The 12,823-nt window shown below is 38.2% G+C and overlaps 1 protein-coding gene across 7 annotated transcripts in view; it reads right to left on the reverse strand.

Moving 5' to 3' along the window:
- ADGRB3 (adhesion G protein-coupled receptor B3) overlaps positions 1-12,823 on the reverse strand; it is a 464,705-nt gene that overhangs the window by 44,358 nt on the left and 407,524 nt on the right. For all 7 annotated transcript variants that reach the window (XM_030039030.2, XM_030039041.2, XM_030039021.2 and 4 more), the window contains 2 exons: positions 748-898; positions 111-180 (listed from right to left, as the gene is read on the reverse strand). In XM_030039030.2, the coding sequence (XP_029894890.1) occupies positions 111-180; positions 748-898 (221 nt within the window). The remainder of the gene's footprint in view (positions 1-110; positions 181-747; positions 899-12,823) is intronic.

Genomic DNA, 12,823 nt, shown 5'->3' on the forward strand with positions numbered 1-12,823 from the left:
CCAAGTGTGAATGGGTCCCTGTAGAGCCTTCAGACTATGCTATGGAATTCCTGATGGGTATGACAGTCTTGTTACTTAAAAACATAATTTATCATTTCAGAGTGACTTACTAGTGGGCTGTTCCATATCCTTTTGTCTTGGTAAAGCCTATTGATATTGCAACCACTAACGCTGGTAAACCTGGAAAAAACCAAAGCAGTAATAACCGTTAGATGCTCAGCAAAATATTGCTGTTCTGTCTGGACAAAAAATGATGGGGCAGGCTAAATCAAAATGGCCAATTTTACATGGAATGAATCATTTAATGAAGCACAGTGATATTGCAGGATTTGTTTTTCTGAAGCACCGGCAGGGAGGAGGACACTGTTTTCTGCCCACGGTGTACCACTTTGATGTAGCTAAATTACTGGTACATTTGACAGGTCTTAAAGTGAACTAGGAAGAGGCTTCATGAATATGCAGTGAATGTTTTTTCTTGTTTTATTTTGATTACTTGTTATTACACTACTTTGCTGAAAAACTTCTAAAATTTTGTTAAAACATATTTATAAAAGAATGCTAAAATATACACCAGCATAGCTTGAGCTTGAGATAAAGTGGAAGGGCTCCTAACCTAGTTTTCTTTTTAGTAACGTGCTGTCTACTATCTTTCAGGTTTACTGAAGAAAATGATGATATTCTTGACATTGTCACTGCATTAAATGTTTCATTCCATTGGTCCTGAGGAAATTAATTTTACAGACTTACCCCATCCAAGGCACAGGAAACGTTTCCTTATGAGCCGTGTCCTAATTTTGCCAGTAACAGCCATATATGACTGCCACGCTTCTGTCAAAACCCAACAGAATGAAGCTAAGAAGAAGAAGTGTAAAAATGCGGTGGTTGTGGTGCAGATGCCCTGCAGGGAGCAAAGAGAAGCTCATGCTGAATACTTAGGGACACTCATTTCTCTTTTCAATTCAAAGAGTTGTCATATTCTATCATCTTGACCTTTATCCTTAGCATCAACTCCCCCTTTATGATGTGGTGGCCACAAAGAGAGAGAGAAAGAAAGAGAGATGTTGATGGGGATTAGGCAGAAGAGGTTTTGACTGTTTTCCCGAACACTAAGTGTGCTGAGCAGGGACAAAGAACACAAAACGAATCGTGCCACCAGATTTTTCTCTACACATTTACTTTGACCAGGCATCATCATAAAGCCATTGTGGTAAGCAAGTTACAAAGTTACTGATTATAGGATCTCACAGAGCTGAATAAAGAAAACGTGGGGATACAAATGCTCCTAATTGCCAGTTACATTTTCTTTCCCTCCACGCAGAAAGATCTGAATTTTAGGCAATAGATTAAGTTTGATTTATTTGATTTTTTATTTAATTCTTACAGAACATTAAACACTGGAATATACTGCCTGAGATCTTTATAGTCAGGTTTAAGTATCATAACCTTAACAATTACCCTGGATACTGTTTATCTGGGTATCAGCCATTTGTCATCTGAAAAGTATTTTGAGCACATGCAATTGGCTTTCTTTTGTCACTGTAGCCCTTAATTAAACTTGACATTGTAGCTTGTATAAATGAGCTTCTTGGCATAAATGATGATCTACCCTCCACTGTGTTGCTCAAAACAGGCTATAAAATGCAGTGTGCATTGTACCCCAGAACCAAGACCACACCAGTAATGTTGAGAAGGTCCTTATCACAATTTATCCTTATCACAATTTGAAGTGTCAAAACTATATCAAGGTTAAAAAAAAAAATAAAATTCACACACCCAATATTAACAATGCAAGATCATAGTGAAGAAATGTAGATATTATTTTTGTGATTATTTCTTTATGCAGCATACACATCTAATAGCTATCTTACACACATGTCATAAAAGGCTAGTCAATTTTTTGTACTAAAAATCCCAGTTCAGCAAACTATTTAGGAAGAAAATATGCAAGTTGCTAATTATATATAGATGCTTGCATATATTGTTGAATCGAGGCTGGCAGCTACAAAAATTAGGGAAGGATAAGATATATATGACACCATGCGTGTTTTTTAGTTCATTTTATATTCCTAATTACTTTCAGGTCTTTTTTATTTTTATTTTTTGTTGTGTTAATTTTCCCAGATTCTTATCTGAAATCAGTTGTGTTGGTTCACTCCAATAGTTATCTCAAATACATAGCTGATAGCTGATATCAGCTGATATTAGCATTAGCTGATATCAACCTCTGAACTTTCAAAAAGATATGCACTTGAAGAGTCAAAACTTAATGATTTCCTGCTATGAATTTACAGATGTGACAAACATCTTGTTTTCTAATGCTGGGTCAAATTGTCTATGTAAATCTGGGGAAAGGGGTTCTATATAATTATATGCAAGAGAACTACTGCTTGTTTTTAAAACGCGAGGAATGTAAGCTGGAAAAAAACAGCAGATCCTGAAAATGCACTAGTCATTCCATCCTAGATGTTGCCATTAATTCTTATGTTTAGATGTCCATAAAGTATGTGGATTCATAAAATCTATCCTGTTAAAGCCTGACTGACAGCAGTATTTCCTGTATATGAAAAATAAATATTTAAAAATGAAAGCTACGCAGTGAAACACACAATAAATAGAAAATACAGAAATGTCCTTTCTTTTACTAGCTGGCTCACATGTTATGAAGTCCCACTATACAACTTTAATTTGCTTTCCTATCAATGTTTTTGTAAAAGCTAGCATGTTCTGTTGGAATGAGAATTTGACAACTTTTGAGGAATAGTACAGAGACTTTTAGGGAGAAACTGCATTGATAAAACACAGTATTACCTTGAAAAAAATGTGAATATACTATTTCCCTTATAAATAATGCAAATACAAACAAATCCTGATCTTTTTGGTGAAAACATTGCTAACCCTTATGGCTGACTGAGTACAGACTGTAGGATTTAGTTCATAATTTATCCCCTGTATTGAAAGAAAGATAGATGATGATAATCTGAGACAAATGTGGACATGGTTGTTGTGGAAGAAAGAACTGTGATGAAAATGTTAATGATCATGTTGATCACAAAATGAGAAGACAGAAGCAAGTTTTATTAGAAGCGATCTCTGCTCTAGCTGGAATATATGACTGCTGATTATAACTAACTCTTCTGAATGGCAGACAGGGGTCTTTAATGAACAGCGACGGTAAGTCTGTATCACTGATATAACGGCGTATTTGCATCACATACCATCAGAAAGATGCAAATCAGCCTCAAAACGTCACCTAACAACCACTGGGGGATCGAGATGACAGAATTCTGAGCAGGCAGTGCTTGAAGTGAATTCAGCTTCCCTCCTTCCCCAGCCAGAGAAGCAATCCTGGCAAACGAAACGCCCGTCTCCCAGGTATAGCCATGGGCTCGGCACGGTTGACCAACACCCTCCTGGAAATCTGGCTTTTATGTACTTCTGTATTCTTCCCCTTTGATAAACAAATAAACAAACAATACTGTTCTGGCTGGGAAAGCACTTTATCTGGGAAGCCTATTTCCAAATAGGAGCAAAAATTCGTTTTCACCAAAGGCCGTTATTAAAAACGGGGCATTGAGTATCTCTAGCCAGGGAGCCATAATTTTAGCAAGTACTTTATTAGTATTCTCTTCTTTCTCACCAGGTCGTGGACTACTCCCAGCCTCTCCTTCTCCTTCTCTTCTTCTCCCTTGCCAAGGGACCACCACCTCCCCTCACCTCGCCGCACACGCAGCAGCCTCACTAAAACCTTGTGGCCCATGACTCACGGAGAGCCGCAGCGCGTCAACCTGTCGGCGCCAAGAGATAGCGGTATACATCTTCCCCACTGCTTTAGGAGGAGATGTTCCTTATTTGTTTCTAATTCTAGTTTATTAAAACTCACTGAATTAATTACCTGTGCTGAGCACCTGTCAACTTGCAACAAAATGAATTTTAACAGCCTAATTTATTCACTATTTCTTCAAGCTCCTGAAATTAAGTCAACTCTGCTACTTTAACCTCCTCTTCCTCCCATTGCTGTTGTTCTCAGCTCCCTATATTTAATTCTAATTACAAGTGGGGGAAGGGAGCTTTTCTGTCCTCAGAATGCACAATTTCATGAGCTTTAATTGAGCCTCAAGTGTTTAGCTACCTTGAATATCTAAGTAAGACCATTCATCCCTTTTTAATAAACCATACACCTTTGAAAGCAAGAGCTCACATCAGGTACCAAATTATTTCCTGCTTTCATTCTTGTAAGACACCCACTCCGAATGAGGGTACAGAAGCACAGCTGAGAAATGTAAAAAACAGTGGAAATTCAAAGCTACTTATTCTAGCAATTAATATTTTTAATGTAATAATGATGAATAATAGAGAGAACATTTATCTGGTTTTATGACCTACAAAAAGTAGGTCATAAATGTAACCTCAAGATAATAATTTATCATTATTTTTGGAGCATCTGGTTGTTGGTGTTTATTTATTTATTTTTTTTAATAGAACAGTGGGTTTTTTAATAGCAGTGTGAACAGATCTTCCCCACAAAGACAAAGAGGGTTAAGTAAGGACACCTGATTTGTCGTCTTGCCCTGAAACAGGTTCTTTTTCCTTCAGCAAACTAGTTGCCTGTCTCTGGGTTCTGATAAATAGTATAAGAATCAAAGCTACTGGAAAATGAACATGAAAAATGAAATCTGCATTGGTGATATCAAAATGAATATGGCTAAAATCCACTCAGCTGGATTATGTCATGAAGTAGAAATGAAAACTAGTAGAAAATAATTTAAATGATAAAATTTCTTGGAGATTAAAAAAAATCTTGCCCTTGACTTAGCTCTGAGGAGATAAACCTAAGAAGATAAACTAAATGGGTGCTAATTTTATTCTTATAAAGTTCTGACCATGTGCCATATAGACAAAGAAAGAGCAGTTAAAGACCACAATAATAAAAGAAACGAAGAACAAACAAAGCAAAGACAATGCGAAGGATGTAGCGAAGAGCAGAAATATAATTCTATGTCAAAAATGGTGTATTTTATTGGCTTTTCGTGACTCTCAAGTCCTCAACTATAAAAGCTTATCCTTCCTTCTTTAAATTAAAAATATAAATTAAATATATAAATTCATAAAGGAAAATACTGCTTATTATTCTTTATTTGATTTTTTATTGTCATTTATTTTTGAACTGATTTGCACAATACCGTACCTTTGTCTCAGGAATGGCAGACACTGTCAGAATACAGGGATACAGTATATAGGTCAGATAATATTGAATTCTAGATTAAATAGTAATTTCTAGAGTAAACTGTCATGAAATAGTAGAGGGACTTTCAGAGGCTGTGGAACAAAGAAGTAAGGGCTTGCATCTCAGGAGTGTTTTTCTGGAAGGAGGACAGATTTTTCAATGACAAAAAAATATGGCAAGGAAGGCTGTCTCTTCAGTTGCAAACATATTTGAAACTGTTAGGATCTTAAACGCCTGAGAAATCATAGCTGTAGACCTTCAGGTTTCTCTTCCAGGATCATTAATATTACCGGCACCATAAAGCTTTGAAGGTACTATCTCATTTAAAAAATCCCATGTTCTTTTCATTTGCCAGGCTTCAGAACTGCTAATACCACTTGTTCAAGCAAAGAATCCAGGAAATCTGGCACCCATATTGAAAATAGTGGAAGGAATTGTTCTAAAATAATGTTACTCATATTTTAAAGCAACAACTATGAAACTACTTTAATTAGCTTATAGACAACCTTTTAGATCTTCTGAAAATCTTCTCTGGTGTCCTTAAAAGTTGAAGGCTCAAGTGGTTTAACTTCGTTACATTGTGTTCTGCTATCTAACATGATAACCCAAAATAATTAGCATTTGACTTCATGAGCATTCATGTGAAGAGATATGCAGTTAATTACTATACTGCAGGATTCTGTATGTGGTACAATCCAGTGTGAATGGTAACCTCTACCTGGATTTTCAGACCAAGTTAATTTTTTAGTGCAACAGCAGTGGGTTTTGAGTAGTTATGTGATCTGCCCCACAAAAATAATGAGTGATAACTAAGGACACTCAATTTTTCATTCTTCTACTCAATAACTTTTGTTTGCCCACAACAAGCAAGATGCCTTTCTAGGTTCTGATAAATAGCATATAAGCTGGCTGGAAATGACCCAGCTGTTTCTGCAGTTCCTTTGGTTTAGCTTACGACTACAGTCTCACAAAGGACTTCTATATCATCAACAGCACCACAATGCCGCAGGAAGATATTTTCAGTATCAAGTTTTGATTTTTTTTTTGTTTTTGTATCATGTGCAAATTTTCACAACAGTTGCCAAACTTTGGGGCCACTACATGTGCTCAGTCTCAAGAGTGGAGTATAATTTGTTCAGCTATTTTGATTTAAGGTTTGTTTGCCTGTCATATCTTGTCTTCTCTTCTGGAGTCTGTCTTTTTATCTGACAATATGACCCCAGTGATCCTAGTGCAATGCTGTGAGTGTGACTAAAAGAAAACTTATACTTTAAACTGTAAGTTTTCTCCACATTTGCACTTTCCAGACACACTTGAAATATCTGTCTTCTAATTTTCACGTAAAGTTCCTCTAGATGCTTTACCAACAGATTCAGTTCCTGCTCCTCTTTTTCCAGTGTTTACCTCCAAGGTATTTCTGAAAATTACCTCCCTGTGAGTAAAGCATTCACAATCTTTATTGACACTTACTTACTTATGAAGGAGATCAGTCAGAATGTCTCCTGTTTTTTCCCAGGGTGCAGAGTCCAGTAATAGAGGTGATGTTCATATCTGATCCACAAAAAGTGTACAGAGCCTTCTTGTTAGCTTCTGCCCTTTGCAGTTCTTTTCCTTGAAAGTTCTCCTTTGGTAGTTGTCACCTCTATCACTCATATCAACAACCTCTGCATTTAAATTTGATACTGTATAGTTGTACTTTAGCATCCCACAGTTATTTCTATAAAGGGCTGATGTTTCTTATCCAATCTAATTCCTCTGCTAGCCATTATTCTTCTCCAGACCTTATAACGTACATAGTACAAAATCATTCTGTTAACTAGATGTGAAGGGATAGTCTTCTATTTTGGGGATAGAAAAGAATTCGTGGAAGTTACTCGCTGCATTTGCAAACCTTCCTTGCTCTGTCATACGGCAGAATCTGTCTACACTAGTAAGAGTAAAGGCATCCTTTATGCACTGGCATGTGATCCATGCTGCTACACCCTTACTGAATTCCTTGGCACAGTTTTGACCTGGGCCAAAAAATGTTCTTCCAGCCCAGGCCCAGGCCCAGGCCCAGACTGAAGGAGATCCGGGGCCAGGAACCCTGCCTGACGATCGCCTTGCCCACAGCTGTCCTCCCGCCCTGGAGGGCTCAGCTGCTACGGATGCAAGCCGTGTGCTAGTTCACCTTGGGGCTGTAGAAATATTTGTGGCTCGTTTTGGTTACTGGTTGGGATAGAGGCAAGAAGTGCAGCTGGATAATTCATAATATGCTCAGCTATTACTAACGCATGAGACGGTAAATTTCATTCCGTGTTGTTTACAGCATTCTCTGGAGCTTGTCAGTGCAATGTGCAAGTTCGTAATGTGTTAACTCCGAATTGCTTTCTCGGTGGCGTGCCTACTGTAAATTGAAAGCCAGTTGGAAGACAGTTCTCATACAGTTTCCTTATGCTCATACTCATTTTAGTCTTCCTCCTGGTTTGGATTGTTATTGCTAGGTTATATTCAAGCAAATGAGCTCAGCACAAGCAATATCATAGAACAGGTTATTCAGAGCCAATGTAATTTCTTCGATTACAAAACTGGGCAAGGGAAGCTCTTCCCTTTTTGCCTTTGTGCTGTGAACTTGTATATTTTTCTGGGCAGTCAGGACATGAAGGAATACGATCCTCTAATTGGGTACAGGATTAATTCAAAAGTCAGTGGAAAGACTCCCATTAATATAAGTGGGCTTTATATTGGGCATTACAGCTATAGAATAAGGGATGAGAGGTGCATGAACAGAGGCTTGTGATCTTGCTTCTTATCCTAAGTGTTTTAAATGTTTACAAAGTATTGGATGAATATTTTTCTGGTAAGTGAATATGGCCTACTTCACATCACAAATTTATTCTGTTAGCTTTGATGTTAAACACTTTAAACAAGGTAAATGTCAACTCTGTCAGGACAAAATAACTAAGTATTTTAACTATGATGTCCTCACATGAATGTGTTGTGAAGTTTATGAAGCTCAGAACAGCAAGTTTTCAGGAAGACTTGAAAGAAAATAAGAAGCCCTTTACAACTCTGAAGCATAAAATCAATTTAAATCCAAGTTTTTTCAACTTCTTCCTGACTAATTAACCTCAAATCGCTATCACTGTATTGTAGTAGTGATGTTTCACTGTGCCAGAGAACACCCTTTCCTAGCTCTCTTTCTTGTATTTGGTCATTATTTTTTTTTTTTGAAAAATCAACCCTTTTGAGTGTAAAGTGATCACGCTTAGTTCAAGTAAAAACCAACTTGTTCATTACTGAGCTATTGAGGAATGACAATTAAAAAATTAAATTGAAGGTGATGCTCTCCTGAAAAATTACTCTATAAAAATAGCTTTGTGAGGTTTTGCATTACCAAGTCCGAAGGATTCTTGTATAAAGTTGGATAAAATATAGATTTGTGGATAAAATAAAGATTTGTTTTTTTTTAATTGATGGGCAAGCAAAATCAACCTGGTCTCTGAAAACCACTGAAGAATTGGAGTTCTTATGTTCTTGCTCATAGCTGAGGGTAGCAGGACTATAAAAGCAGAACTGAGGGTGCAGTGTGAACATAAGGGACTGGATTGATATCGATGAAACTGCAATTTGGCCTGAAAAGTCTCTGTAACTGGCTGTGACTCATAGGAAAAAAGAGAATGCACGCTGGCTGTCAGAGTGGTTCTACTGTGCTGTCAGAAACAATTCCATTTACTTGGGAACTATGTAAATTAAGGTGGAGATTATGGATAAATAATAAACAGCCTTCACTGATGTTATTGTGCTTTGGTTTTCAGGACAGTTGTTTTTCAGGAACTGTTTTTAGACTATGAAAATTCCATATTGGTTTTATGTTAAAATATGGAATGTGCAGTATGCTCCCTTAAATGAAGACAAATGCTCTAGGCAGGTTTGAAGAAGCACAATAATGAGACAACTGCATTAACAATGAAGCAAAAGCTGTTTGGCTATAACATACAACAATGTGCTGTATGTTCATTTCAACTTATTACATAAAGATGCCTAGATTTTTAGGTCTCTCTTTGGGTTGTTGCAAGTAGAAATATTTGGTTGCATTAGCATACTAATGGCTATACCTGTTTGGAGAAGAATGAAGGATACAAGAGTCAGCAGTCAATTAGAGTGATGAGCAACCCATGCGAGAGTATTCCAAAGGTCCTTAGTCTTCCTAACTTTAATTTATTTAAAAGTTCACTGTGGGGGCTGCGTGAGTAGCTAGGGGCAATGAGCCAGGATTGATAGTGAAGGGGTGGCTGAGCTAAGCACAAGGGTTACACATGAGTCAGCAATGACTGCAGCTAAAGAACAGAGTAGTTCAGAGCACAGTTGAGCCGGAGCTCCCTGTGGAGTTCTGAGAAAAAGAGGAGGAGATGTCCGGGCACTGACAAAGGCAAGGAATTGAAGGAGCTTCCTTGAAGAGATGGCATAACATAAGAGGGTAGCAGAACGCATACTGATATGGTCAAAGCAGTGGAGCCTGATATGTGAGACTTCAAATTCCTATAGGAGGATCCAAGTGCAGCCAGTGCGGGCTGATGTCCTGATGGAAAAATTACCAGGAAAAGCCCTCATTGGGTAGATAGAAAATAATGCCTTGCGTTGCCCCTCAACGCTAGATGACTAAAAACTTGTCAAAGAGTTTTTTCTTTTAGGAGAATGTGATTGTCACTTAAGTATCTCTACTCTTAAATCAGATCATCTGTTTGCTCTATTCTAAATTTTGATCTCATTTACTAACAATAAAATTGCTGTAATTTTAGGGAGTTTCCACAGCAATCAAAATGATGACTAGAATGAGAAATTCAACAACAAAGCCTGCAGTTGCCTTTCACTTAGTCTGACTGTGATGATTATAATCCTGCCATATGAAAGCAGTCCATCTTCTTGTCTGGGATATTGGTGTCAGCAAATATTCCTTCTCTGCATAACTCTAAGAGTTCCATCTATTTACACTATTGACTGAAACCGTTGAAGCAATAGCTTTGCAATGCTGTTGCATTACCATATTTCGCCTACCCTTATTCTTTTTATGTTTATTTTTTAATCACAGTTGTATATATATAGGACTTAAAAGTTTTTATATAAGAATAATGATAATAGGAAAAGGATGATTTTGCCCCTAAGAGCACCCTCAGTTTCAAGCGTGCCCAGTTTTCCTCAAAGGACAGTGTCTTTTAGGATTAGCAGTATGGAGACAATGAGAAATGGTCCCTTTTGAGGAAAGTAGTTAAAGTCCGAAATAGAAATAATCCAGGAAAGGGAGATAGTATCTACATTACTGTGGCCATCCAAAGTCTTCTCATGCCACATAACTTCAGTTTGTTTTTCAAAAATAACTGATACAGTAAATTTTTTAAAGATACATTACGGCTACATCTATTTGAACTTGCAAACAAAATGGGTTAGAAAGCATTCACTCATCCTGCTGCCAGCTGGAATGATACAGCACATGTCTATATTAGTTAATGTCTTTGTACTCCAAAATAAGGTGGCCACATCCAAACACCCTGCTGTCACTGGTCCCTTGCCAATTCCAACTCTCCCGAACTCAGGGCATTGACTGGGATAATGCTAGTTAGCGTGGGACAAAATTGCACCAGGAGGCATGCTAATGCTTCCAGAGTATGGATAACTTCATGCTAATGCTTCCAGAGTATGGATAACTTCATGCCAATGCTTGGGGTCATGCCCACCTACAGACCCATGTAGAACATTTTGGCTTTGTTCTCTTATCCAGTAAAACATGTGGTGGGTTTGAGCAAATGTGGTCTGACCTCAGCCAGCAGCTAAGCACCCACCTAATCGCTCGCTCACTCCCCCCCAGCAAGGTGGGGGAGAGAATCGGAAGAGCAAAAGTGAGAAAAACTTGTGGGTCGAGATAAAGACAGTTTAATAAGTGAAGGAAAAATAAAACTGCACCGAGTGATGCAAAGGCAATCACTCACCACCTCCCACCAGCAGACTGTTGCCCAGCCAGTCTCCAAGCAACAGCGACCTTGGAAAGACTACCCCCCGTTGTACTGCTGAGCATGATGTCGTATGGTATGGCATTTCCCTTTGGTCACTTGGGGTCAGCTGTCCCAGCTGTGTCCCCTCCCAAATTCTTGCCCACCTCCAGCCTCCTCGCTGGCGGGGCAGCTGAGAAACAGAGAAGGTCAGCAAGAGCTAAAACATCAGCATTAGCAACACCCTTTTAGTCACAAATCCAAACCACAGTGCCGTACGGGCTCATGTGAAGGAAACAAACTCCATCCCAGCCAGACCCAGTACAGGAACCTAACGCTGAAACCAAGTGGATTGTGCACATGTGTGTGTGCCTATGAAGAGCGGAGAACAGAGGCTTTTGACTCAAGCAGTGTTCATGTAACGTATAGACATACGCACATAGACAGGCACTTTTAAAAATACTGATATAAATGCATCTGAAAGTTGCTAATGGGATACATATGTGTACACATATGGGCTACCAGTTTTTACTGTTTCATTTAATTGAAAACCCAATTTTTAATTTATTTTTTTTTCCGAAATATATACTCTTTCCCTGTAGTATTAGAATCTCAGCACACATTGGCACACTAAGAAAGCAAGTGGGGTTAGAGAGAGACTTGGACGGCTTATGCATTGCAAAGCAAAATTTTCAGCAGGTAGAAGACAGAAGAGATTGCTTTACATCTCTATTTCAGATCCTGACAACCTGCGTACCCGAGAGTGAACGTGGAGTGAGGGGTGAAGAACAGAATCTCCAGTCTGGGCAACTGACAGTGCCCTAGTTCATGTACAACACAGTCAGTGCAAACTTATTATACAAGACCATCATGAATTACATTAATTCTTCTTATGGTCATGATATTAATTTGTAATGCCTTTAATGCATTAGCCATGGGTTGTTTCAGAGGCCATCCATTTCTTTCTTCACTTCATGCAGAGATCCATGTAATGGTGAAGAAGCTGCCTCACCTGCAGGATGAAATTTCAGCTGGACGAAAGAAATTACTAATGGAGGGCTCTATTTTATGGAAAACATAGCTAAAGAAATTAGGCTATAAATCAGGAGTCCCTTTAAATACAGGGGAGGGAAAACATTGAGAAATTATGGGATTCTAATGATATTAATGAAATCTCAGCAATTTTCACATGGAAGAAAGATTGTATAGCAATGGATGCATGTGCACACTGAGGAATTCAGAGGACACAGTTCCTCAGAATACTTTGCATGTCTGTCTGACCACCAGTTCTGGTCATTGTATACCATGGCTACCGGCACGGTGGGTAACTAGATAATTTACGGAAGTTGAAAGAAAAAAGCAACAGTATCCACAACCAGAGAAAAGAAGAGGTTGTGACCACAGATGTATATGGAAGATTGACTAAGAATGGGATGGAGAACAATAGGCAAAAAAGTCAACTTCTCCACTCAGTTAATATTTTGACATTAGCTTCCATTCATGGCTTGCACAAGAAAGCAAAATGTCAAGATTTTTTTTTTTTACAGAAGGTGAAACCACTTATGCTGCTTATGCCTTTGCATTGTCTTCCAGCAAGGAGGAAATTCTGTGAGATGTCACATTCATTCAGTTC

Source organism: Aquila chrysaetos, chromosome 2, assembly GCF_900496995.4.
Source record: "Aquila chrysaetos chrysaetos chromosome 2, bAquChr1.4, whole genome shotgun sequence".
Classification (NCBI taxonomy): domain Eukaryota; kingdom Metazoa; phylum Chordata; class Aves; order Accipitriformes; family Accipitridae; genus Aquila; species Aquila chrysaetos.